This window comes from Benincasa hispida, chromosome 9 (assembly GCF_027475165.1).
Source record: "Benincasa hispida cultivar pf3 chromosome 9, pf3_genome.v1.1, whole genome shotgun sequence".
Taxonomy (NCBI): Eukaryota; Viridiplantae; Streptophyta; class Magnoliopsida; order Cucurbitales; family Cucurbitaceae; genus Benincasa; species Benincasa hispida.
This window is the reverse complement of record NC_143486.1, coordinates 83,353,204-83,378,769: the sequence shown is the minus strand read 5'-3', so window position 1 is coordinate 83,378,769 and position 25,566 is coordinate 83,353,204. Positions and strand designations below refer to the sequence as shown.

Here is a 25,566-nt window from a genome sequence, read left to right as displayed (position 1 = left end):
AGGCCGAGGTGCATGTTTCCAGTGACTTACAGGAGACCGACATGCTCTAGTTATAGCAAGAGGCATTCTGGGGCATGCTATAGTGGCAAAGGTGCATGTTTCCAGTGCAGACAAATAGGGCATTTCAAGAGGGACTGTCCCCAGATGAACAGGGACGTTCCAACAGCACAACAGCCGACCTCCCAGACAGTTAACCAACAAAAGAGTGCTGAAAATCGGGGCGAAGGGTCAAGTGGTGCCAGGCAAAAGAATGTCGTAGGTCGACCCCAGCAGTAGGGGCGAGTGTATGCCGTGACACACCAGGAGACAGCGGAATCTCCAGATGTTGTGACCGGTAATGTTATGTTATTTGGGAAATCTGCTTATGTTTTATTTGATCCTGGTGCCACACATTCATTTATATCTAGCATGTATGCACTAGTATAGGTAGGCTGGTTGAACCTATGCCTGAAGAGTTATTTATCTCTACCCCTTTGGGAGATGTGATAGTAGTAGATAGATGCTATAATCATTGTGAGATACTGATCAATGGTCAGAACTTCTATGCTGATTTACTTCCTTTAGAACTATTGGAGTTTGATGCTATCTTGGGGATGGATTTTCTAAGTAAGTATCATGCTTCAGTAGACTGTTACAAGAAAGAGGTAGTGCTCAGAAAATCAAATGGTCAAGATTCAATGCTGACAGGAAGCAAACGATTAGTCGCGGAGAATTTGATATCGACAGTGAAAGCTCGGAAGCTATTGAGCAAGAGATGTAAAGCCTATCTGGCTTATGTGATGGTTACTCAAGGGAAAAGGCTAAACCCAGAAGATGTCCTAGTGGTAAATGAATTTCGGAATGTATTTCTTGAAGAACTATCGGGATTACCACCCGACATAGAGGTGGAGTTTACTATTGACTTAGTTCCAGGGATAACTCCCATATCGCAGGCACCGTATAGAATGGCGCCGACTGAGTTGAAAGAATTAAAGGTTCAACTGCAAGAGTTAATTGACAAGGGATACATTTGACCTAGTGTATCACTTTGGGGAGCTCCGGTATTGTTTGTGAGGAAGAAAGATGGTACACTTAGATTGTGTATCGACTATAGGCAGCTGAATAAGGTAACGATTAAGAATAAATATATGTTACCACGTATTGATGATTTGTTTGATTAGCTAAGAGGAGCCACGGTGTTTTCAAAGATAGACTTGAGATCGGGTTATCATCAATTGAAAGTGAGAGAAGTCGATATTCCTAAAACCGCATTTAGAACAAGATATGGACATTATGAATTCCTGATAATGCCTTTCGGATTGACAAATGCCCCTGCAGTATTCATGGATCTCATGAACAGGATATTTCATCTTTACTTGGACCAGTTCGTGATAATATTCATTGATGATATACTGATGTATTCTGGTAGTAGGGAGGATCATATTACCCACCTGAGGATAGTATTGCAGACATTGCAGATAGACAGTTGTATGCTAAATTCAGTAAATGCGAATTTTGGTTAGATCGGGTAGTATTTCTTGGGCATGTTGTTTCAGCAGAGGCCATTAGTGTAGATACTTAGAAGACGGAAGCAATAGTTAATTGGGACCCACAACCATTTCAGAAATACGCAATTTCCTAGGATTGGCAGGTTATTATCGGAGGTTCGTGGAAGGTTTCTCTAAGATAACCCTTCCGTTGACGAACCTGACCAAGAAAGGCGTGAGGTTTGAATAGTCGTTGGAGTGTGAACATAGTTTCCAAGAGCTGAAACGGAGACTAGTATCAGCACCAGTGCCTACCTTGTCTATTCCAGGTAAGGAATTTGAGATTTATTGTGACGCATCCCGACAAGGATTGGGATGTATGTTGATGTAGGATGGAAAGGTGATTGCATATGCCTCTCGTCAACTTAAGAAACACGAGGGCATTTATCCCACGCATGATCTAGAGTTGACAGCAGTTTTTTTGGCTCTAAAGTTGTGGAGACATTACCTATTTGGAGAATGCTGTACGATATTTACAGATCACAAAAGCTTAAAATATATCTTTGATCAAAAGGAATTGAACCTAAGACAACGAAGATGGATTAAATTGATTATAGATTACGACTGTTCCATCGAGTACCACCCGGGTAAGGCTAATGTTGTGGCAGATGCACTAAGTAGGAAATCCTGGGGACCCAAGGCCATTATTGGTTCAATAAGAGGAATGCTATTGTAGGAGTTCAGGAATTCCAGAACCGCCTTATCAGTGGAACCGTCAGGAGGAATGATAGCTACTTTTCAGATAGGCCGACCTTAGTAGAAAACCTTAAGCAGGATCAGTTAGAAGACCTTGATTTTCAGAAGATTGCTAATGATGTGAGTAAGGGCATCATGATTGACTTTCAACTGAGAACAGACAGTGTACTAGAAAAGGAGGGGAGAATGTGTGTGCCTAACAAGCTACAGCTTAAACAAGCCATTCTAGAGGAAGCACATAGTTCCACTTATGCCATGCATCCAGGTAGCACCAAGATGTATAGAACTTTGAAGAAATCTTACTGGTGGCCTGGGATGAAGAGAGACATAGCAAAATATGTGGACCGATGTATAGTCTGTCAACAAGTAAAACTTGAGAGACAAAGACCAGCAGGATTACTCAATCCACTTCCAGGGCCTGAGTGGAAGTGGGAGCATGTGACAATGGACTTTCTATTTGGTTTGCCCAAGACACCCTCAGGATTTGATGGCATTTGGGTAATAGTCGATAGACTAACTAAAACGACCAAGTTCATACCAATAAAAGTTACTTTTACACTAGACCGTCTAGCTATGTGGATAGGATAATCAGTCAATATGGAGTTCTAGTGTCGATAGTGTCGGATCGGGACTCGAGGTTCACTTCAAAATTTTGGCCTAGTTTACAGAAGGCTATGGGCACTAAATTGCATTTCAGTACGGCTTTTCATTCGCAAATGGATGGACAGTTGGAAAGAACTATACAGACACCAGAAGACATGTTAAGAGCTTGTGTACTACAATTCAAAGGAAGTTGGGATACACACCTACCGTTGATTGAATTTTCCTACAAAAATAGCTACCATTCTAGTATTGGAATGGCTCCCTATGAAGCATTATACGACTGACCTTGCAGGACTCCAGTATGCTGGAACGAAGTCGGAGAACGACAATTACTGGGTCCATAATTAGTTTAACAAACAACGGAGAATGTGAAACTTATCAGGGATAATCTTAAAGTGGCTCGCGATAGACAAAAGAGCTATGCCGATAAACGAAGAAGAGAACTAGAATTTGAAGTTGGAGAACGGGTATTTCTCTGGCTATTTCCATGGAAAGAAATTCTTTGGTTTGGGAGGAAAGGGAAGTTAAGTTCACGCTACATCGGACCATATGAAATTGTGGAATGAGTTGGTCCAGCAGCTTATAGGTTGCAGTTGCCGATGGAGCTAGCTCGTATTCACGACGTATTTCATGTGTCGATGCTAAGGAAATACGTGCCTGATACTATACACATACTAGCAACACAACCGGTACAGCTCAAAGAAGATTTATCTTACTAGGAAGAGGCCATCGAGATTTTGAACAGGAAAGATTAGGTACTCAGAAATAAGACGATTCCTTTGGTGAAGGTGTTATGGCATAATAATGGGATCGAGGAAGCAACCTGGGAACCTGAAGAGCAAATGAGGAAGAGATACCCTCAACTTTTCAAATGACATATCAGATAAATTTCAAGGACGAAATTTCTTTTAAGGGGGAGATGATTGTAAACCCGAACTTAGGTTCAAGCATGTTTAGCCAAATGGATGTTATAGTACATATTTATTAAGTAGAAATTCATGTTGTTTATAGGGATTATGAAGGAAGGGAAGGAAAATATATTTAATGAAGAAACTCAATCATTAGTCTGGCTGGAGGCACTAAGTGAAGGGTGATGTGGCAATCTACTCCTTGAATTCAGGAAGCGGCAGAAAGATTAAAAGGGGAAATGAAACTTCAAAAATATGGTTTCGGCAATTGACAAGAGAAGATCTAGCGAATTGGATGCCATTTAAAAGTTGGGAGAATCTAGTTTTCAAGGTTGTCCTGCTGGAGAAAGATTGCAAGAGGAGAAGAACAAAAGTGGAGAATTTGCAGAAGAGGCAGAACCACAAATTAATTAGGGCCCGAGGTGAAGTTTGGAAGTTCCAAGCCAAACTATAAGGAATTTTGGGCTGAAATTTTAAAGTAAGGAAGATAACTCAAATCTAAACAAGTTTTTAGAAGGAAGTTTCTTGAAAATAACTCTGAATTTTGAGTTATGAATTTTTGAAATCATAACAGGGGATTGGTGCATAAGCAGACAGCTGCTTGTGAAGAGCAAGCAAACAGTTCATCGTGGAGAATTATAGCGAGATTTGGACATGAGGATCTCGCTTATAAAGAAAATCTCACTGATTTTTCAAGGAGGATCTCGCTCTAGGGGGAAATCTCGCTAGGAATTGAGGTGAGTATTGCTAAGAATTTCATAGGAAAATCTTGATCTCGCTCTTGAGAATCTCGCTGGCATCGCTCTAAGGGATCTCGCTAACATCGCTCAGAGGAATCTCCTTGACCTCGCTCAGGGGGATCTTGCTAGTAAAACTGTCTGTATTGATGGAAGTTCCTTTAATAAATGAATTATTTGAGGTATTTTATTAGGAATTCTAAGTAGTTTAATCGGGAATTATATACTTTCAGACCAAGAAGAGCTAAGGGAAGCATATAAACCAATAAGAGCCTGATGAACTGTGAGTGACTAAGTAAACTTAAGATTTCTAATACTCATGCACATATGATCAAGTAAAGCACAGTGACATTAATGATGTATTTATACTTCCTCAAGCAACAAATGGTTGGAGAATAACTTAATGCATATTTCCCGGCTTGTATGTGTGTAGCACAAGCCAAGGTATGTCGTGTAACCATTACAAAAGCTATGTTTTGATTTTGATATATGTTTCCTAGAGGAAGGTTATGAGAGAATGAGTTCTTATGTAAATGAGTGACAATGGAACAACTCTTGTGTAAATACTAAGCAATGGAACTTAAGTTGATGTTACAAAATACACATTTGATACCGAAGGACGTTGAGAAGGTATCTAACCAATTAGGTACTGAAGGACATTTGAAAAGGTACCTGACCAATTTGATACCGAAGGACATTTGAGAAGGTATCTGGCCAATTTGATACCGAAGGACATATGAGAAGGTATCACAGTAGCTCGATACTGAAAGACAAATTTAAAAAGGTATCTGAGCGAAAGTACCTAAAATATGATGGTACTTAGTGTGGCCACATACACGTAGGAAGTTATAGATGAGAGACCGAAGTATGGGTCTCTTGGTCAGTAATAAACTTTTGGAAGCCAGAACGTTTAAGCCTATTCTCAATTAGGAATAATAATGTTTAATGATGTCTGAGAATGGTTTATAGCTACATGTAGAGACATTTGCTTGAGTTTATTCATTGGCATATTTACATGTTTATAGTGATGTTGCGCTTGTTGTTTTACGATTCTATAGTCACTCATTGAGCTTTTAGCTCACAGAATTTCTGTGTTTTCCCTTTTTAGGTAGTGGTCAGTTTCCTCAAGGTTGATCATGTTGCTGCTTGCCACCGAAAGACTCGGCTTATCAAAAGACTTAGGTTGATGATCTGTTTATGTACACATGTTTTGAGAGAGACTGGGGCTTCTGTAGGAATGTTTGGGCCACATGTGAATATTTTTTTTTTTATCCTATAAAAGCAATTTCTTGGTTGTATGCATGTATTTATGTGACCTTTGTAGAACTTTAAGAGAGGTTAGCTGTTTGCGTATATTACTAATCAGATGAATAGGTTAGTATTTAGATTAGAAGGCTTGGGTGGTGAGTGCTGGCAGTAGGGCTAGTAACTACCACGGTCATATTCTCTTCCAGAATAAAAGGGTAATCTGGGAGGGGGTTGTGACAGTGACTTAGTCCAAAATTAATTCCAAAAGCCAATTTTTTAGCCAATCAAACTTTAAAAATTTTCTGCGAAAATTGGTCTCTAACTTGATGGGCAACACCTTCAAATTCTCCAACCCATGAATCTAAGGTCCAAACAGAAAGGGGTATCAACGATTTAACCCAAGATTTTGGACTAAGAATCCCACAAAATTACCAAGAGTCTTACCCCTAAACAAGATTCCAACAAAACAACGATACCTCACCAGCGGTTGGATGGCGGGAGTGAGGAAGGAAACGACGCGGTGGCTTCTGACGACGATGGACATGGCTGGCTTTGCGTCTGATTGGTGGCACGCTGAAGAGGGTTGACGGGTGTGAAACGGAGTGAACGAATTGGGCGGCTGGAAACGCGAACAGGCGGCATGGTCGCAGCTGTGCGAGGGACGAACGACATCGCAGTCGCATCTGTGTGAGGGACAAGCGGCGACACGAGGTTGGGCGTCTCACGACAGTGCGGCTGAAGACGGTTCCGATGACCACAAACGGCGAGCGGGTAATGAAGCTAGGGCTAGGGGAAGGTGTTCACACGAGGAGGAAAAATTTTGGGGGAAGGTCTCGGTTTACATACGAGAGGCAAAGAGAAGATAGGCTTTTTTAAAAAAATATATTATTTAATTTATATATTATTTATTTTATTTTATTTTATTGCTTAAATACACAAATACATACATATTTTTAAAACCTTTTTCTCCTCCTCTTCAAATCATAAATTCAAAATCAAACCAATCACATTCCTCAAATTTTAATTTTTTTAAAAAAAAATCTCAACATTATCTAAAAATTAACTTACTTAAAATTAAATTAGTTGCGACATAAATCCAATTTTTTCCTTTAAACAAAACTGAATTTCAAAATTAACAAAATTATTCTCAAATTTTACAAAAATATAGAATTTGAGTTATGAAAACTCAGGATGTTACATTAATGTTACAAAAGAAGAAATCATAAAGTTTTGGATAATCTTCCCCATTACATGACTTCAAGAATTGTTGTGTTTAGAGATTTGCCTAAATCTTCTACATGGAAAATTCATAAACTTATTCTTAAGGAGGAGATCAAGGCCATAGCAGCCTTACTAAGCGGTTGATAAAGTAATTCGTTAAAAATAAAATTATATTAGATGAAACAAATTAAATAGTCAAATAAATCACATAAATTGAACTACCAGGTCAATGTATTGAGTTTGAGAAATGCCCAAGATAATCTTAGCTTCGAGATATATATTGTGAAGGGTAAAACTAAACCCAAATAGTATAATTAAATCCAAGTTTTGGGTAAAGGTAGTTTAGCTAAGAATGTGGACTAAGAAAAGCCAGCCAAGCTCGACAGGCAACCCGAGGATGGAAGCGAATCTGATAGGCTTTCAAATGGTTTTTGGCTAAAGTAATATGGTATCTTGTGCATATGGAATAATATATGCATAAATAAGAAATATATATGTATATGTATACTTAAGTAAAGAAATATATATGGATATGTATATTTAAGTAAAGAAATATATATATATATGTGTGTGTGTATTGAAATAAAGAAATATATATATGTATATATATTTAAATAAAGAAATATATATATGTGTGTATATATATATAAAGAATGAGAGAAGGGGTGGCAGTCGGACTGCCCACCCCGTCCAATGGAGAACGCCAGCTGTAGGGGCTGGCAGCTCAGCTGTGAAGCCCGACTGGCAAAGAAATAAAGGAGGGGGGCGATTTTCCTCCCCCCTCAGCTTGTTCAACCCCAGCCCGAGTGGGTTGGAAGTTGGGCCTTAAGGCCCAGCTAGCCTCAATGAGGCCAGTTAAAGAAAGAGGAATATATATATATATATATATATATATATATAATTTTATGGGTAGTCAACCTCATAGCCCATTTCTACCCTCAATTGGGCTTGTTTTTCATTTTTTTTTTTTTTTGCCATGCATTAGATTTTCAAGAAACGAAAAATTAATGAAAACCTCTTTTAAGATGGTTATTTTAAAGGCGGTTAAGTTACCCAATTCCGTTTGTGCAGCTCAATTATTAGAGAAGCATAATGCATTAAGGATAATTATTGGTAAATCGAAAGTTATACTTCCACCCAAAGGTCGAGCACATTAAGGGTTGAAGTTTGTAACAGCTTGGATAATGATGGTTCAGGTGGAAAATGGATAAAATAATGATTAATGATGGCTTGGAATTTGGAGGGACAAGCTATGTTCGGTTATTACATGGACAACCTATATAATTCAAGTGGTATCGTCAAAGAAAGGTATGCTTTTTAACCTATGCTAATTGTTACCCGTTGACTCAAATTCAAACCCGATTCTAACTTGAGTGTCGGAGTGGATTTGGCTCAACACCATATGGGTGTTAGCTTTACTCACTTTTCTTACAAGATATCCAGTTATTCTCCTCCAAATAAAAATTTACCGTTGGTGTAAATTTCGGTATCAAAAGTTGGCGTCGTTTGCGGGGAGAATAATAATATCTGTTAGCCTTACCACCATACTTTGTGTTCAAACCATGAACAGCAACATGAATAGAGAAAATCTCTCGACTAATGAGGATGATTTAGATCGTGAACGTCACCCAAGGCGGTAACCCACACGTGTTCAGGAAGCTTATGTAGGGGAAGCCCATCGACTTGAAAATGAGCTAGCTCCAGAGTACACGGCTCTAGCCGCCAAGATGGATAGCCTAGGTCAGAATTTGAGCCAGATCATGGAGATGCTCAGACGATCGAACCCCATCATCAAAGCCATCAAGAAAAATGCTATCCACTCTCCTGAAGAAAATAAGCATGATGGGAAGCAAAAGCCACAATTTGGGCTAAAGCACCACCCCAGTGGGCCGGGACACAGCCAAGGGTAAAGGTCTAGCAATTGAAGGGATAGGAGAATTTGAGGTTTCTGAACCAAAGGATCTGATTTTGTGTTTATTTGATCTGCAAGTTACTTTGATGCCATTTTTTATATTTTTTACTTTTTCTTGCGATGATTTGAAGCTTATGGATCTAATTTTTTGTTTATGGTAATGGTTATTTAGATGAATGAACTCTAATTCCTTTCTTATTATGATCAATTGTGAAATCGTAGTTTGAAAGTGGCATTTGGTTAGATCAAGCCATTAAGGTCTTTTTTTTGGTTTCATAATTTTGAAAATGAAATGAAATTCTCTCGAGCAGGTTGCTACCTTGGTACTAAATATTCTAGCTATGTACGAGTTACATTTGTCTTACTAATGGTTGGTGCAGTTATTTGCTCTCCCAACATACGTCATATTGCAATAATGGTTTCTACCTTGCTAAGCCATTCAGAAGCTAGAATCATTGTTGTAGACTATCAGTTTGAGCATATTGTAATCGGAGAAATTAAAGCTATGTCTGAAAGGAAAGAAAAGCTACCTCGTGTTGTTATTATTCAAGAGTATGATCAGCCACCTTCCCACATCAATAGAACAGGATCTGCTTTAGAATATTTAGAGTTTGAAAGCTTTTTAGCATCTGAAAGACTTGATTTCGAGATCAAGCGACCTAAGGATGAATAGGATCCAATTGCTCTTAACTATACTTCAGGCACAACATCAAGGTCAAAAGGTGTTATTTACTCATATAGAAGAGCATATCTCAGTGCTCTGTCTGCAGTTTTACCAAGTGATATGTGCTCACTTCCTGTGTATTTGTGGATTGTTCCAATGTTTCATTGCAATAGATGGTATTTACCTTGGGGTATAGCTGCATAGAGTGGCACAAACATCTGCCAAAGAAATGTGACTGCTAAAGAAATCTTTGATAATATTTCTCTGTATAAGGTTTAGTCTTATCATTATGCGTAGCTAAATTCTTAGTGAGTTGGGATGAGTTAATCCTCGCTCGATGATCATAGTAGCAAGTGGGTGTTCATCTCAGGTGTTGGATACTAATTCAGCTTATTAGTTCTTTTAACCATTGATTCATAGGAAAATAACTAAATACTCGAGAGATCAAGTGGCTTGTGGAGTTCATCAACCCGAGTAAAAGAAATGTTTAGAGATAAAGCTTTCTTTATACTCCTAATAACCGATGCAACCATCATGGAGACATGATCTATGTGGCCAACTCATCGAGAGGTGGAGACCAAACGGTTATGAGCATGAACATGAGCTTGCGATTGAGAGCAAAGGATTGTTGGTTATTTATCTCAACTCCATGTCTTGCATAAACTTCATCTTAATCCACGCCTGGGCTCTAGATACACATTCATCCCCACACTCACTGTCTTGGCATCTTACGATCACTACATTTAGTTTATGTTTTACACATTTTATGTACACTGTTCATTTTATTGATAAACATCCATTATGCGAGTAGTAGTAGCAATCCAATAGCCATATTCATTTTCAAACTAGTTCAATCCTGGCGTTCGACCTCAGTCCTCGTCAAGACTTCCTTCCAATCGGTTTATACTTGGGCTATTAGAAGTAAAACTTGTGCGAATTATTTAACATATTTGAGCATTACATACACTCAACATTCACATGAGCATAATAAGTACACACTCACGCATAGAGATGTCTAATTTCCCCACGAGGACGGGGTCCCGCGGTGAGGTGGGGATTCCCCGATTAGGCAAGGAATGGGGGAAAAAATTTCCCGTGAGCTAAATAGGAACGAGGAATGCATTCCCCGTCCCCGTCTCCAGCCCCGGCCCCGCCCTGTTCCCCGTCCTCGCCCCGATTAGCTTTTACATATTTATTTAGTATAGTTATCTAATATTATGTTATTATTATTATTATATAAATATTACATTTAAATTTCAAATTTGATTATTTATTGAGAAAGATGATGAATATGTTTAAATTGAATGTTTAAATTTAGATTATATATGTGAATAATTTGATTTATATTTATTTCTTTCCACTTAAAAAAATTAATTAGCTTTTTTAGGCCAAAATTTAAGTAATTTATCTTTAAATTCAACTTGTCATATAAAACTAACCACAATAAACAATTTAGTGATAAAATTAATTATTTAGTTAAATTTTGTTCACATTAGTGATTTAAATTAATTGGCTTTTTACAAAAAAAAAAATAATAATAATAATGGAGAAAAATTCCTTGCGAGGAACCCGATCTTCGTGAATTTTCCGCGGGGAATCCCCGCCTCGATCCTGTGAGAAATTTCATGGGGATGGAAAATAAAATGGGGAACGGGGACGGGGAATGGCATCCCCGGCCCCACCCCGCCCCGTGAACATCTCTACTCACGCACAAACACCAAGATCGACCCAGACCCAAACCCAAAGCCCTAAGGATTGTTTGGGCTTGGATTGGACTGACCAACCTTCAATGGCCAAGCCTATGACCCAACCCTTGTCTTGGCTCTTTGGATCAAAGTTTGGGTCGAGCTTGGACTAGGCCATTGGATTAGCCCATTGAATATTAATTATTTAATTATTTAAAAATATATATATGTATATTTTATATTTTCTTAAAGAAATGTTATAAGAATTATTAAATTTGTATTTTATTTTATTCATTTTATATTTTTATTATTTCTTTTAGATATATTGATATTATAAGGTTTTATTTAGTATTTAATTGTCTTAAAAAGTTTTATTTGTTTTTAACACTTTAAAAAAGTAATGTTAACTAAAAACTACCATATATCTAAGTATATTTTAAAAAGAATTTTAAAAAATTTACATTTTAATATATAAAATATAATATATGAAAAATTATACATGATTGATATAACGCTATCTAAAAGAGTATAAATTATCAAATATGTATTTTATGGCCTAAAAGAATGATTTTACATCTTTCAAAAAAGGGGGAAAAAACGCATTTTACACACGTAAGTAAATCACTTCAAATTATCAATTATTTCGAAAGCATCTTTTGACTTGAAAAAAAAAGAGCAAAATGAAGTTTTTTTTTTTTAAGAATTCTCAATTTTGTATCCAGTAATTATTAAATATAAAATTGAATTTCATGTGTAATATAATTTTTAATTTTCAACTTTTTGTTGGAACTTAGAAAATGTTTAACAGATCATTGTCCTATTAGATAAAAATTACAAATATAAAGATATAATTGACCTAAAATTAAAGGTTTAAGTTTCAATTGTTCAAAAAACAAGTTTAAGTTTCAATTTACTAATATTTAGAGACATTGAATATAAAATTGAAAGTTTAAATGTTACATTTGGGTCAATTTAATGATAGTTTAGTGGACAAGCTAATAATTATAGATTGATTCTTCTACTTTGCAATAGTTGAATTCTAAAATTTTCAAGTTGTGCGTGTGCGGGTGTGTGTATATGTGTGAAATGTTATACATCCTTATATTTCAAAATATGGGTCAAACGTCATTTCGACGGTAAAATTTACAAATGTCTCAAGTAATAATAATGTTGAGTTTTGGCAAAATATTAGAAGATCAGCTATCTCACATCAAAAAGGTTAAAAAAAGTGATGAGTTCCAAGAAGTGCAAAATGAGTTTATATCTTTAGTTTCAAATGATCCCAATTTGAAGCACTTAAATCTAGTATACCAACTCTAATTGTGTGAGTAATGTAATGCTTTGAGAGAGTATTATCATTATAATTGGAGTCAAAGAGAGATTTATGCATGATCGTAATGATTTTTCACGTAGTGAAATTTTTTCTCTGATTTAGAGTCTTTACACATTAATTCTCCTAAGTTTTTTGCTTTATTTTATTTTAATTTAATTTAATTTGCTTATTTCTAGCGGTAAAAATAGGGGTTTCCCCCAACAAGTACATTTAACTAAGATGTCAGCAACCCAAATTCATTTAGCCATCGGAAAGGTTGCTGCTGACATAATAATCAAATAGGAAGACAATCAAATAATCAAATATGGAGAGAGAGATTTTGAGATGGTTTGAATAGATTTTTATAAACCAAGAATGGAGACAATCATTCAATTTTGAGGTGTAAATCATACCAATTAAGACGTTTAGGAGATTAAAACGCTTCATTCTCTCGTCTAATCATGTGGTTTTAGTAAATCATATCAATTTGAGGCAATTTACGCTTGATTAGCTGAACTGGCGATGAAGGCCGGGAAGCCTTGGGTTCTCGATCCGGATGATGGCTTGTTTGGAGTTTATGAATCTAAAGCCCACCGTTGTTAGAGGGAATGGGTCAGAATGAAAACTTATGTTCTTTCACTTAACTCTGTATTTTCTCCAATAAATCATCGCAATAGTTCCTCTCATGAACGTAGGCTTCATTGGTCGAACCACGTTAAATCCTTGGTGTCTTTTTCCTCTTTCTGACCTTGCATATCTCATTAACCTTCATCTTCTTATAGCTTTTTCTTCTTCTTCGTTCATCTTGTTCTCACCGTGCATCAGCTTCAAAAGAGAGAAAAAGAGAAGAAGTGAAATTACTTCCAATTGTGTTTTAATCAAAATTAATTTAAAGTTGATTAAGGTAGAGGTACATCACCTTTGCGTGTTGCAGTAATCAACATACGTGGCCACTTTAGGTTCACTCATTGCAGCAGCAAAGTTCATCCCTCAATTTGATTTTACTACTTCATTTGGGCATCGGTGGAAAAATCTCAAATAATATAATTTTTTTTAATGAATTACTTTGTCAACCTCTTAGTAAGGCCATTCATGGCCTTAGCCTCCTCCTTAGCTTCTGAATTATCCTTGTAGAAGATTTAGGCAAATCTCTAAACACAAGAGTTCTTGGAGTCATATAACAAGGAAGATTATCTCTGCAAAACTTTATGATTTCTTCTTCAGTGGCATTAAAACCATCTTTGAGATTCACAAAAGCACATGGAGTTTCACCCCAATGATCATCAAGCCTTTCTACAATAGCAGCTTCAAGATCTGATGGATGATTGAAAAGAACAGATTCAACTTCAATTGAGCTAATGTTTTCACATTCAGAAATTATAATGTCCGTTGAACAATCCTTCAGTTCTATGTAAACAAATGGATGCCTTACTTCTAAATCCCCTCTTCTAAACCATCTGCCATTAAAAGGTTATTATGTTGCTTTAAGATCTTTGAAATATCCACTCATCATAGATAGTCTTACCTCTAAACATAACTTCTCCTATAGTTTTCACATCACTTGGAACACTTTCCATGGTGATGGGATCTTTAATTTCCACTCCCTCCCAGCCCAATACGTGCATTCCTTGTTGAGGTTTGAGCTTTTCTTGCTTAGCATCATGAAGGTAATGCCATTCAGGTTTCCAATGGTGAACTGTTGTTATGCTACATGGTTCAGTTAAACCATAACAATGGACGATGAGAAATCCAAATTCTCTCATCTTGTATAGTACATGAGAAGGTGAAGGAGCGTCGTCGGTCATTACGATTACCTTCCGTGGAAGTGGTTTCTTTTTTTTGATTGGTGCATTGATGATCATGTTCAACATGGTCAGCACACCGCCCATAAGTGACCTCGTGTAGAGAAATATTGGCAAAAATTTCCTTGACAGTCATAGTTCTTTGGCAGATGCTTGTGTCGCCTTGTGCAACTACACCCCATGTCAAAGACCATCCGTTGCAATGGAACATTGGAATAATCCACAAAAACACAAGCATTGAGGACATATCATTCAGAATGATTGTGGATAGAGTATTGAGATAAGAACCTCTATGGGAGTAAATCACACCCTTTGGTCTTGATGTTGTTCCTGAAGTACAGATAAAAGAAATTGGATCTGATTCATCTTTAAGACGTTTGATTCGAAATCGAGTTTTCCAATGTCTAAAACGCTCTCCTACTCTAAATCATTTGAAGTAGAGTCGAATTCATTGATGTTAGAGGATGGATGATCAAATTTGATGACAATATGAGGCAGCTCTTTTGTCGTCGTCTTGGACATAATTTCAATTGTTGCCTTTGCAATATGTATAAATTGCTAGTCTACAATAATGATTTTAGCGTCTGAATAACTCAACAATGTAGAGACCATTGTTGAATCATGGCGCATGTTGCTTTAAGATCTTTGAAATATCCACTCATCATAGTGTTACCTCCGAACATAACCGCAAAGCATAAGTTATCACTGTGAAATCAACCATTTATTTTACCATTAAACTCTCAACTAACTTGTAAATCCTATAAATAAAATATATTAAGATCAAAAGAGAGTGTGAGTGTAATCGATGAGATTGAACTTATCTTCTTTCATTTAACCCTGTATTTTCTCCAAGAAATCATCAGTATTAGCTCCTCTTGTGAACATAGGCTTCATTGGTCGAACCACATTAAAATACTGGTGTCTTCTTCCTCTTTTTGACCTTACATATCTCATTAACCTTCATCTTCTCATAGCTTCTTATTCTTCTTCGTTCATCTTTCTCTCACTGTGGATCGACTTCAAAAGAGAGAAAAGGAGAAAAAGTGAAATTACTTTCAATTTTGTTTTAATCAAAATTAATTGAAAGTTGATTAAGGTAGAGGTACATCACCTTTGCGTGTTGTAGTAATCAACATACGTGGTCATCTTAGGTTCACTCGTTGCAGCAGCAAAGTTCACCCCTCAATTTGATCTTACTACCTCTTTTGGGCAACCTTTTAGTAAGGCTACCCATGGCCATAGCCTCCTCTTAACAATAAGCTTATGAATTTTCCTTGTACAAGATTTAGGCAAATCTCTAAATACAACAGTTCTTGGAGCCATGTAATGAGGAAGATTATCTCTGCAAAACTTTATGATTTCTTCTTCTATAGCATTAAAACCCTCTTTGAGATTCACAAAAGCACATAGAGTTTCACCCCAACGATTATCAACCTTCTTATAATAACAACTTCAAGAACTAATGGAGGATTGAAATGAACATATCAATTGAGCTAATGTTTTCATCTCCAAAAATTATAATGTCCTTTGATTTATCCTTCAATTCTATGTAACCATCGGGATGTCTTACTCCCAAATCCCCACTTCTAAACCATCCGCCATTAAAAGCTTTCTGTGTTGCTTTAAGATCTTTGAAATATCTACTCATCATAGTGTTACCTCTGAACATAACTTCTCCCATGACTTTTCCATCAACTGGAATACTTTCCATGGTGATGGGATCTTTCACTCCCTCCAGCTTAATATGTTGCATTCCTTGATGAGATTTGAGCTTTGCTTGCTTATCATCAGGAAGGAAATCCCATTCAGGTTTCAATGGCAAACTATTCCACATGTTTTAGTTAAACCATAACAATTGACAATAAGGAATCCAAATTCTCTCATCTTGTATAGTACTTGAGAAGATGGAGGAGCGTCACTAGTCTTTACGATTACCTTCCTTAGAAGCGGTTTATGTTTGTTAATTGGTGCACTAATGATCATGTTCAACACGGTCGGTTTGCCACCTATATGGGTGACCTTGTGTAGAAAAATATTGTCAAAGATTTTCTTAATAGTTAGTTCTTTAGTGGATGTTTGTGCCACCTTGTGCAGCTACACCTCATGTCAAAGACCATCCGTTGCAATGGAACATTGAAACAGTCCACAAATACACAGCCATTGAGGACATATCATTCAAAAAGATTGTGGATAGAGTATTGAGATAAGTACCCTATGAAAGTAAATCACACCCTTTGGTCTTGATGTTGTGCCTGAAGTATAGTTAAGAGAAATTGGATCCCGTTCATCTTCAGGAAATTTGATTTCAAAATCGAGTTTTTCAGTGTCTAAAATGCTCTGTGCTCTAAATCTACATTTGAAGTAGAGTAGAATCATTGTTATTGGAGGATGGATGATCAAATGCTTTATTTTTTATTTTCTTTTCTGACATAAAACTTTGATTCCAACTTAGTAGAATTTATGCTCTACTTAATTCAGAATTGAATTTGGAACTCCTATCCAAGTTACTTGTCTCGAATTTTGAATAAAATTTGAAGATATACATGCAAACTTTACTAAATGTAACACAAATTTAATTGGGATACAAATTTGAAATTTGCTCCAAATTTTTATGAATATGGAAGCTAGATTTTTTTTCTCCTAATAATAATTGTAGGTAACGCTCCTCATGCATGTGTATATATATATATATATATATTTATTTGTGTATGTATACGGTGTGTGTATAGTATGCGTGTACGCCCATGTGTGTATGTATATATATATATGTTTGTACATGTGTATGTATGCATATGTGTATATATGTGTGTGTGGGGAGGCATATATAATATATACGTGTGCGCGTGCCCGCGTGTATATGTCTATATATATATATAACATACATTTTCATAGATTCGATATCAATATGAGAGGTGTAAATTAATATTTTCATTATAGTGAAAAAAAAATTCAGTTCAATGGAACATGAAAAAATAAGTAACAAAATGTCATCAATGTGAATATGATATAAAAATGAACATTTAGATTTATTTCAAAAGTGTACAATATTTATTTACTAATTTACTAGTTTAACTTTGATTTCATATACCAATGTATGTAAATTAAATGTACAATTTATGTTGAAAGGAAGCAAATGACACGGGGAAGAAAAAATGAGAAAAAAAAACAAACCCGGTATATCCTGCAAAATAAACATCAAATACAATGCTTGAGCTCTGATAGTGCTACCATAATCCTTCTATGCTCCCACAGTTGAGACTTGAAGGGAAATTGCGGGAAAAGTACCAGTTATGAAAATATTTCCTAAGTAATCATATCTCAAATTTACACAAAAAGCCTGGGGTGGTGTGTACCTAGCCAGAAATAGGCAAAGGGTTGAAATCAAACAAGTTTACCTGGCAATTAAATTCACTTTTAATGTATTATGTGGTGACCAGAAGGTACAAGAGACCTTTCAAATACTCTACAATTTCAGATCCTCCAAGCTTGGAAGTTCCAAACACTCTATCAACAAAGGTAATTGGAACCTGTAGGGCCACAATGAAACACAAATCATCACAATTTTCTCTGCGTATAATGCAATCAATATGGAAAATGGCTCAAAACAGCAAGGACGAACAAGGGAAAAAAAACAAGAAAAATTGAAAAAAATAAAGCCATTCTACTCAAAACACACATCTAAAGTGTTCGAGATTCCATGATAGGGAAAAATGAAGGGAAAGAAAATATTGTAAACCAACAGTTACATTTGTCACAGGTCACAACTCTACCTCTTCAATGTGATAACCTTTTCTTGTAGCTCGAACAATCATCTCCATTTGAAAAACGTATCCCTTGCTAACAACTGAACTAATGATATCTTCAAGCACCGATTTCTTGTAGAGCCTACAACATAGGAGTAAATCTTTAATTAAGAATTGTAAAAGTATGAACACGATTGATTCAATTGATAAATTGAAAAGAAAACTGATTACCGAAAAGATCCAGTTAAGTCTGATACACCGGGCCATAAAAGTGTTTGAGCAAGAACATTAGCTCCTCTACTTGTTAGTTTGCGCATAAGATTCCATCCATGTACACCGCCACCTTTCACATATCGAGTTCCTGTAACTATATCAGCACCAGTTTGTAACTGTTTCCTGAAAAAGAAGAAAAAAAAAAGGTAAAATAAGTGGTGGTTAATATCTAGAGTTTAATTATTTCGACACAAAGTTAAGGAAGTGACGTGAGGTAATGGAATGAAGTTTGCCTTACCGAATGAAGCTGGGTAAATATTTTGGCTGCAAAAACAAGACAGCACAGAAAGAAAGGGGAAAAAAACATAGTTATTCCACGAAAAAATCATCATAAGAAAACTACCAAATTGAAAAATGGAGAGAGAGAGAGAGGAAAAAAAACATGGATATCTAGTAAGCATGCTAATGGAAGTTTGTTTGCAAATTAAGTTTCAGAAATGAAGATATTTGAAGAAGGTAGAAGTTTGGATGGCATTATCCAATCAGATGCTCAAGTGGCGCAATTCCAAACATACAATTAAAGGCCTTTACTTCCTAGTGTTCATATAAGTAAAACAAAAACCTTGATTCAGTCGGAACCCGGGACTCACATGATTGAAAGGAGCTCACTTTTCTTGTCCCAACGATACAACAGTTTTTCAGTAGACACCCAAAAAAACAGAAGTCTACAACCTCATTTTTCTCTTTTGTCAATCTTTTTTTTCCTTTTTCTTTTTCTTTTTTTTCCTTTTTCTTATATCTGTGAGTGTTCAGGCCAACTTACACGCATCTAGACTAATTTCACAAGACAAACCGTCTGACCCTGCAACATTTGGGTATCAAAAAAACTTGTAGGATATTAAATCCTAGATAGGTGGCATCAACCATGGATTGGACCTCTTAGTCCTTTATATCAGGCCCCCATATTTACCACAAGGCGAACCCATAATAGTTCTTTTTGACACTCAATTTTCGATGTTAAAAAATCTTCATTCCCCTCTAAGACTCATAGTAAGGCCATTTATTAGAGAAATCAAACTAAAATCATGGGTTGTTCCAATTATTTGACATTCTGCAATTATGTTCTTATAAGTATTCTTATCTACTGTTCTTGCATATATTAGAGCCAACATTTTCGATAGCACCTTTAGTTTCCATTTAGATTCTTTTAACAAGCATCAAACTAGGCAAGAAATTTTATCTACATCTTATTCATGTCATTTTATTGTTATGATATAAAACAAACTCAGATGTCAACCAATAAAATCGGAAGATAATGATGTCAGGAAAACATGCATTTTAGTAATGCAGATTGGAATTCATGGAAACGTTTCAAATCCCAAATCCAACACTAGAACATTGTTTTCAAAATTTTCTGCACTCCTGAAACACTTACATGGTGAGATAAGTCAGCATCCATTATAACAACAAAATTACCAGTGGCATGCTTGAGCCCATGACAGTAAGCAGTTCCTGAAATTAGTCATTTGTCAGTAATGAGATCTGTGAAATTTTCAAAAGAAGAAATCGTACAACATACCTAATCCAAGCTTCCTAGGTCTGGCTCTCAATAGCTGCATAGTGGAGGGAAAAAAAAAAAGTTAAAAGAGTACACTATGCTGCAACAAATGCAGAAACCAAACACAATGAACTTACGATCCGATCTTCACCATACACCCCTTGCAACTGTTTCACAACTTCTTGAGTACCATCAGGACTTCCATCATCAACGACAATTATTTCAAAATCAACATCCCTGATATCAGAAGGAAAATATTGTGCCACATCATTTCCAATTTCCTCTTCTTTAGATGAGGGTGAACGATAATAGGATGCATAAGTAATCCATTACCATTTCAACTTCCATTCCAATATTGCAAGCATAAACAGAAAAGACGGAATTGAAAACTCTTGGTAGAATCAATACAACAGTACAAAGAAAATATAAATTCGATCCAGAAACTCGAACATGAAATTTGCAAATAATAACTTCACAAAAGAATCCTCCTCGGTCTCAAGAACAAGATTGATCTCATAAAGTTTATATCTCACAGAATAAAGTTGAATAAATTGAAACAGGAGTGAATCCTGATTTAATCCTAATTAAATGAATTACAATTTTATACAAATGAAGTCTCGCTTGGAAAATCTGATTACGATATTCCAGAGAGTTTCGTTGTAAGAATCTAACTCATGATCGATAGAGGGATACGATTACAAACAGAGAGAGAGATACGTACGGGAGGTGCTTGAAAATGAGGTAGACGAGGAGAGCAATGTTGATGCGCTCGTTGTAGGTTGGGACAATTAGACTGTACTTATTCCTATCCTTCTCCGGCTCCGCCATGAACCGATTACGCAAACGCTTCTTCGAGGAGGAAGTCGTATGATCAACGATCGCAAAATCAATTGGAAAGTGATCGACGGCAACTTCGATTTGCTCCCTCTAGATTCTGTGCGCAGTGATACACGCCGAAGAGACGAGAACTCCAACGAGACAAAGTCGTAGTAGTTTCAGTGGGCCTTATTCGTGAGAATTTGGCCGTGGGCTTTTCCTTTTGGGGAGGCCGTGGGCTTTCATTTAATTAAAAAAAAAAATTAAAAAGTCATCAACTTGTCATTCACATCAACGTTAATTTGTTAAAAAAAATAAGTTCTAATTTTAATCTGAATTATAAAACATATGAATGAGATGAAAATGATAGAAAGAAGGCATTAGAACTCACTTTTTTTTTTAGTTTAAATATACGACCAGTTTAGTAACCATTTGAATTTTTATTTTTTATTTTTTAATTTAAACATATATTATAGACATTACTTCTACTTCCAAATTTCTTTCTTCATTATCTATTTTTCATCCGGATTTAAAAAACCAAACCAAGTTTTGAAAACTAAAAAAAATAGTTTTTAAAAAGTTTTTTGAAATTTGGCTAAAAATTCTACAATAAATATGCAAATCACGGTAAAAAAATGAAAATAGACTTACGATAAACGAAATAATTATCAAATAGATCAAAATTTTGACAATTTTATTTTTGTAACAAGTTTCTATAGATATTTTTATACTGTTTTCTATTAAAATTAGTGGGCAAGTAATAAATTTTTTAATTGATGATAATAATCCGATAAGAACACAGACCTCAACCAAGAATTACACTAAATTTACAGCATCCCTAACACCACAAATGACCACAGAACCTCAAATACTTACCAAGATCTTGCCGAAACGGGCCTCAAACTTGCTGAACAGTAATCAATAACACTCCAAATCTTCGGTCTAAAATCCAAACACAATGGATGTCAATAAACTGAGACCATCAGTTCATGGGTACTTGAGATATACCACGAAATCCATCAAAAGCAACAAAAATCTCACCTTCCCGGTACTTCCAGTGAGATATGGTGATCTCCGGCGACGACAAGGCTACTGAATGGACGACCAGACCGAATCTGAAAGAGAGAGCGCGTGGGGTCGATCGGAGGAGAGAGAGAGAGATCTGGCGTACAGTTAACGGCGAGCGCGCAAACCACCGGATCTGAATAACGCCAGAGCGCGCGGACGAACGGGGACTGACGACGGCGCCTGAGCTTCACAGATCGGCGGGTTAGAGAGAGAGAAATCGGAGCGGCGGAGCAACAACCCCTGTCGACGGCGATTGGGCTAGGCGGAGGCTACCGGCATGACTACTGGCAGTGGGAGGCTGGCGACTTGGGCTAATCGAAGGAGGACAAAAAAAAAAAAAAAAGTGAGGATGGGGGTGTGCACAGTGTCACAATCGCTCTTTCGGAAGCTTCTCTTAGCGATTGTGCAGCACTTGTTCCCGCTCACGAACAAGCCAGCCAACTCGATTACGGACTGCCGATGGCACACCGAGTGCCTCTTGCAACCTCCACCCCCGTTTTAGGGAAAACGGTTTTAGAAAACGGGTTTGGAGAAAAGGTTTTCGTAAGAAGATTTGTGAGTGTGAATAAAGAAAGAAAGATTGTAGTAGACTAGAAAGCAATAAGCAACAACAACGACTTTATAGAGTACTACTCCGGGTATGAGGAAATGATGGTTAGTCTTATCCCCATATAGTGCATTCTGAACAAAAAACCAACTGGCGCCCTTGCATATGTAAAAGGGCGAGTGGTCACTTACAATGAAAATGTAAAGAAAGCAAGCTAACTACACTAATACAATACAGGATATGAAAGTAAGCTAGAAAGAGGTTGGATTGGGCATGCGGCCATGGGCAACAGGCCCTGGACAAGCATGACCGTTACATTCTCCCCCACTTAATTGGTTGACGTCCCCGTCAACCGACCTTGTTCAAAACCTGCAATGGCTGAAGCTGCATTCTTCAAGTCTTCGGCCCGCTCCCAACTGATCTCTTCGTCGGGGAGATCCTTCCATTTCACTAAGAACTCTGTCAGTTCTCGTCTGGGTCTTCCAATACGGCGCGTACGTTTATCCAGGATTTGTGCAACTTCTTTCTCAGCAGAACTCTTCATCGTGACCGGTGGGCGCCTTAGCATGTTTCGCTGTTCGTCCTCGGGATCGGGATGATAGGGCTTCAGGATACTCACATGGATGACAGGATGAATCTTCATCCATGAGGGTAACTGAACCCTGTATGAGGTTCTCCCGACCTTCTCAATTACCTCCACTGGACCTTCATATTTCCTTACTAGCCGTTGGTCTCTCTGGCCTCGGAAACGAAACTGTTCCGGTCGTAGCTTGATCAGGACCTTGTCCCCAGCTTGAAACTCAAGGGCCCTTCGCTTCTTATCAGCCCACTTCTTCATCCTCTTCGATGCTCTTTCTAGGTAGGCGCGAGCGATCTCAGAGGTTTTGCTCCACTCTTTAGTGAAGTTATGTGCCTGAGGACTTTTGCCTGCATAAGGGTGGTCCACCAAGTGTGGCATGAGTGGCTGTCTGCCGCACACGACTTCGAAGGGCGTTTTTCCGGTCGCGGAACTCTGCTGGCTATTGAAGCTGAACTGAGCCACATCTAACAACTGGACCTAGTTCTTCTGCCTAGCGTCGATAAAGTGACGCAGATATTCCTCGAGCATACTGTTGAAGCGTTCCGTCTGTCCGTCAGTTTGGGGATGATAGCTAGAGGAGATATTCAGTGATGATCCCAATATTCTGAACAATTCTGTCCAGAATGTCCCAGTGAATCTTCCGTCCCGATCGCTAACAATGCTCATGGGGACACCCCATAATTTCACGATGTGTTTGAAGAACAGCTGAGCAGTCATCACGGCTGTGCACATTTTCGGCGTTGGGACGAACGTGGCATATTTCGAGAACCGGTCGATGATAACAAGGACCGATTCAAACTCTCCCACCTTGGGCAAATGGGTGATGAAGTTGAGAGACACACTCTCCCACGGTCTAGAGGGCACAGGTAGGGGTTCCAGCAGACCCGCTAATTTCGCCCTTTCGACCTTATCTTGTTGGCAGACAAGGCAAGTCTTGGTAAATTGCATGACATCGTCTCGAAGACTTGGCCAATAGTAGCCTTGCTTCAGAAGGGCATAAGTCCTCTGCCAACCATTATGTCCTGCCCACGGTGTGTCGTGACACTCCTTCATCAGCGACCTTCGTAACTCCCCGGATCTGGGGATGTAGAGGCGATTGCCTTTGGTGTATAGTAGATCATCTTCCACCCAGAACTGGCGTGTCTTCCCCTCCCTGGCCAACTGTAAGATGGCCTGCGCTGCTGTATCATTTGTCAAGTGAGTTTTGACAGTTTCTCGTACTGTTGCACTCAACGTACTTGCTTGTAGGCGGGCGAACATGCACAGGGCCGCATGTTCGCTCTTCCGGCTAAGAGCGTCAGCCGCTTGGTTGCTCTTCCCCGGTCTATGTTCGAATTGGAAGTCGAACTCCGCTAGACATTCCTGCCACCGTGCCTGTTTGGACGACAACTTCGGTTGGTTGAAGAAGTGACAAATGGAGTTATTGTCGGTCTTGACCACGAACTTGGCCCCCAAGAGATACTGTCTCCAGGCCCTCAAGCAGTGAACTACTGCTAACATCTCTTTCTCGGAGGCGGCATACCTCCGTTCGGCATCATTTAGTTTTCTACTCTCATACGCGATGGGGTGTCCGTCTTGGAGGAGAACACCGCCCAACGCAAAGTCAGAAGCATCAGTCTCTACTTCAAATGGCTTGGTCACGTCGGCAATTCCGAGGACCGGCCCCTCAATCATCACTTTCTTCAAGCCCTCAAAGGCGGCTTGACATTCAGGAGTCCAGCTCCATTGGCTATCCTTCTTCAACAGTTCGGTTAATGGCCCTGTTCTTCTCGAGAATCCTTCTACGAACCGCCTATAGTAGTTGGCTAGTCCGAGGAAGGATCGTAGTTCGGTCACGGATGATGGTACCCTCCAGTCTCTAATTGCGGCCACCTTGCCCTCTTCCATACCAATCCGACCACACTCAATCACGTGGCCGAGGAAATTTATGCGCTCTTGGGCAAAGGAGCACTTCTCTCTCTTTACATACAACTGATTTCTCCTCAGCTTTTCAAAGACTAGTTGGAGGTGACGCCGATGGTCCTCCAACGAGGCACTATAGACCACAATGTCATCAAGATATACTACGACGAATTTGTCGAGGTATTCGTGAAACACTTGGTTCATTAGGGTACAGAACGTTGCTGGAGCATTGGTGAGGCCAAAGGGCATCACGAGGAATTCGAAGGCTCCATATCTCGTGACACAGGTCGTCTTGGGTTCGTCTCCTTCAGCAATTCGAACCTGATAATATCCAGACCGTAGGTCCAGCTTCGAGAAATACTTAGCACCGTGAAGCTGATCAAATAAGTCAGTGATGATAGGAAGGGGATATTTGTTGCGGACTGTGAGCTTATTCAAGGCCCGATAGTCGATGCACAACCGGAGGCTCCCATCCTTCTTCTTCTGGAACAGTACTGGGGCTCCATAAGGAGCCTTTGCCGGTCTAATAAATCCTGCCTCTAACAACTCGTCTAACTGTTTCCGAAGCTCAGCCAATTCTGGCGGGGCCATCCGATATGCATTCTTGGCAGGCGGCTTTGCCCCTGGCAACAACTCAATCTCATGGTCAATCCCCCTTCGTGGGGGTAAGGACTTGGGCAGGCTTTTCGGCATGACGTCCCGATACTCTTCCAAGACAAATAGAACGTCTTGGGGGATCTCCTCTTCAGTGGACTCAACTGATTCTATCGGGATGGCCATGAACGTGGGTTCGTCGTGGGCCAGGCCCCTCTTCAATTGGAGGGC

The 25,566-nt window shown here is 38.2% G+C and overlaps 1 protein-coding gene and 2 pseudogenes across 1 annotated transcript; all 3 read right to left on the bottom strand.

The window, feature by feature from the left end:
- Positions 1-12,846: 12,846 nt before the first annotated feature.
- Positions 12,847-15,336, bottom strand: LOC150034123 (butanoate--CoA ligase AAE1 pseudogene; annotated as a pseudogene).
- LOC120084909 (butanoate--CoA ligase AAE1 pseudogene) lies at positions 15,335-16,690 on the bottom strand (annotated as a pseudogene).
- Positions 16,691-17,316: 626 nt separating this feature from the next.
- On the bottom strand, positions 17,317-20,869 carry DPMS1 (Nucleotide-diphospho-sugar transferases superfamily protein). The gene is made up of 8 exons (XM_039040223.2): positions 20,550-20,869; positions 19,966-20,065; positions 19,850-19,883; positions 19,706-19,782; positions 18,569-18,594; positions 18,289-18,453; positions 18,085-18,199; positions 17,317-17,841 (listed from the first exon to the last, which is right to left on the bottom strand). Exons 1-8 carry the CDS (start codon positions 20,654-20,656, stop codon positions 17,737-17,739), a joined length of 729 nt encoding a protein of 242 aa, XP_038896151.1. The 5' UTR covers positions 20,657-20,869; the 3' UTR covers positions 17,317-17,736.
- Positions 20,870-25,566: the final 4,697 nt, after the last annotated feature.

Bases quoted from the DNA above. Each gene is read 5' to 3' on its own strand.
- DPMS1 (XM_039040223.2), bottom strand. From the start codon at position 20,656: ATGGCGGAGCCGGAGAAGGATAGGAATAAGTACAGTCTAATTGTCCCA. The intron at 20,066-20,549 runs GTACGTATCTCT...TTCTGATATCAG, and splicing joins CTCATTTTCAAGCACCTCCC to GGATGTTGATTTTGAAATAA. The intron at 19,783-19,849 runs GTATGTTGTACG...GACTAATTTCAG, and splicing joins ACCTAGGAAGCTTGGATTAG to GAACTGCTTACTGTCATGGG.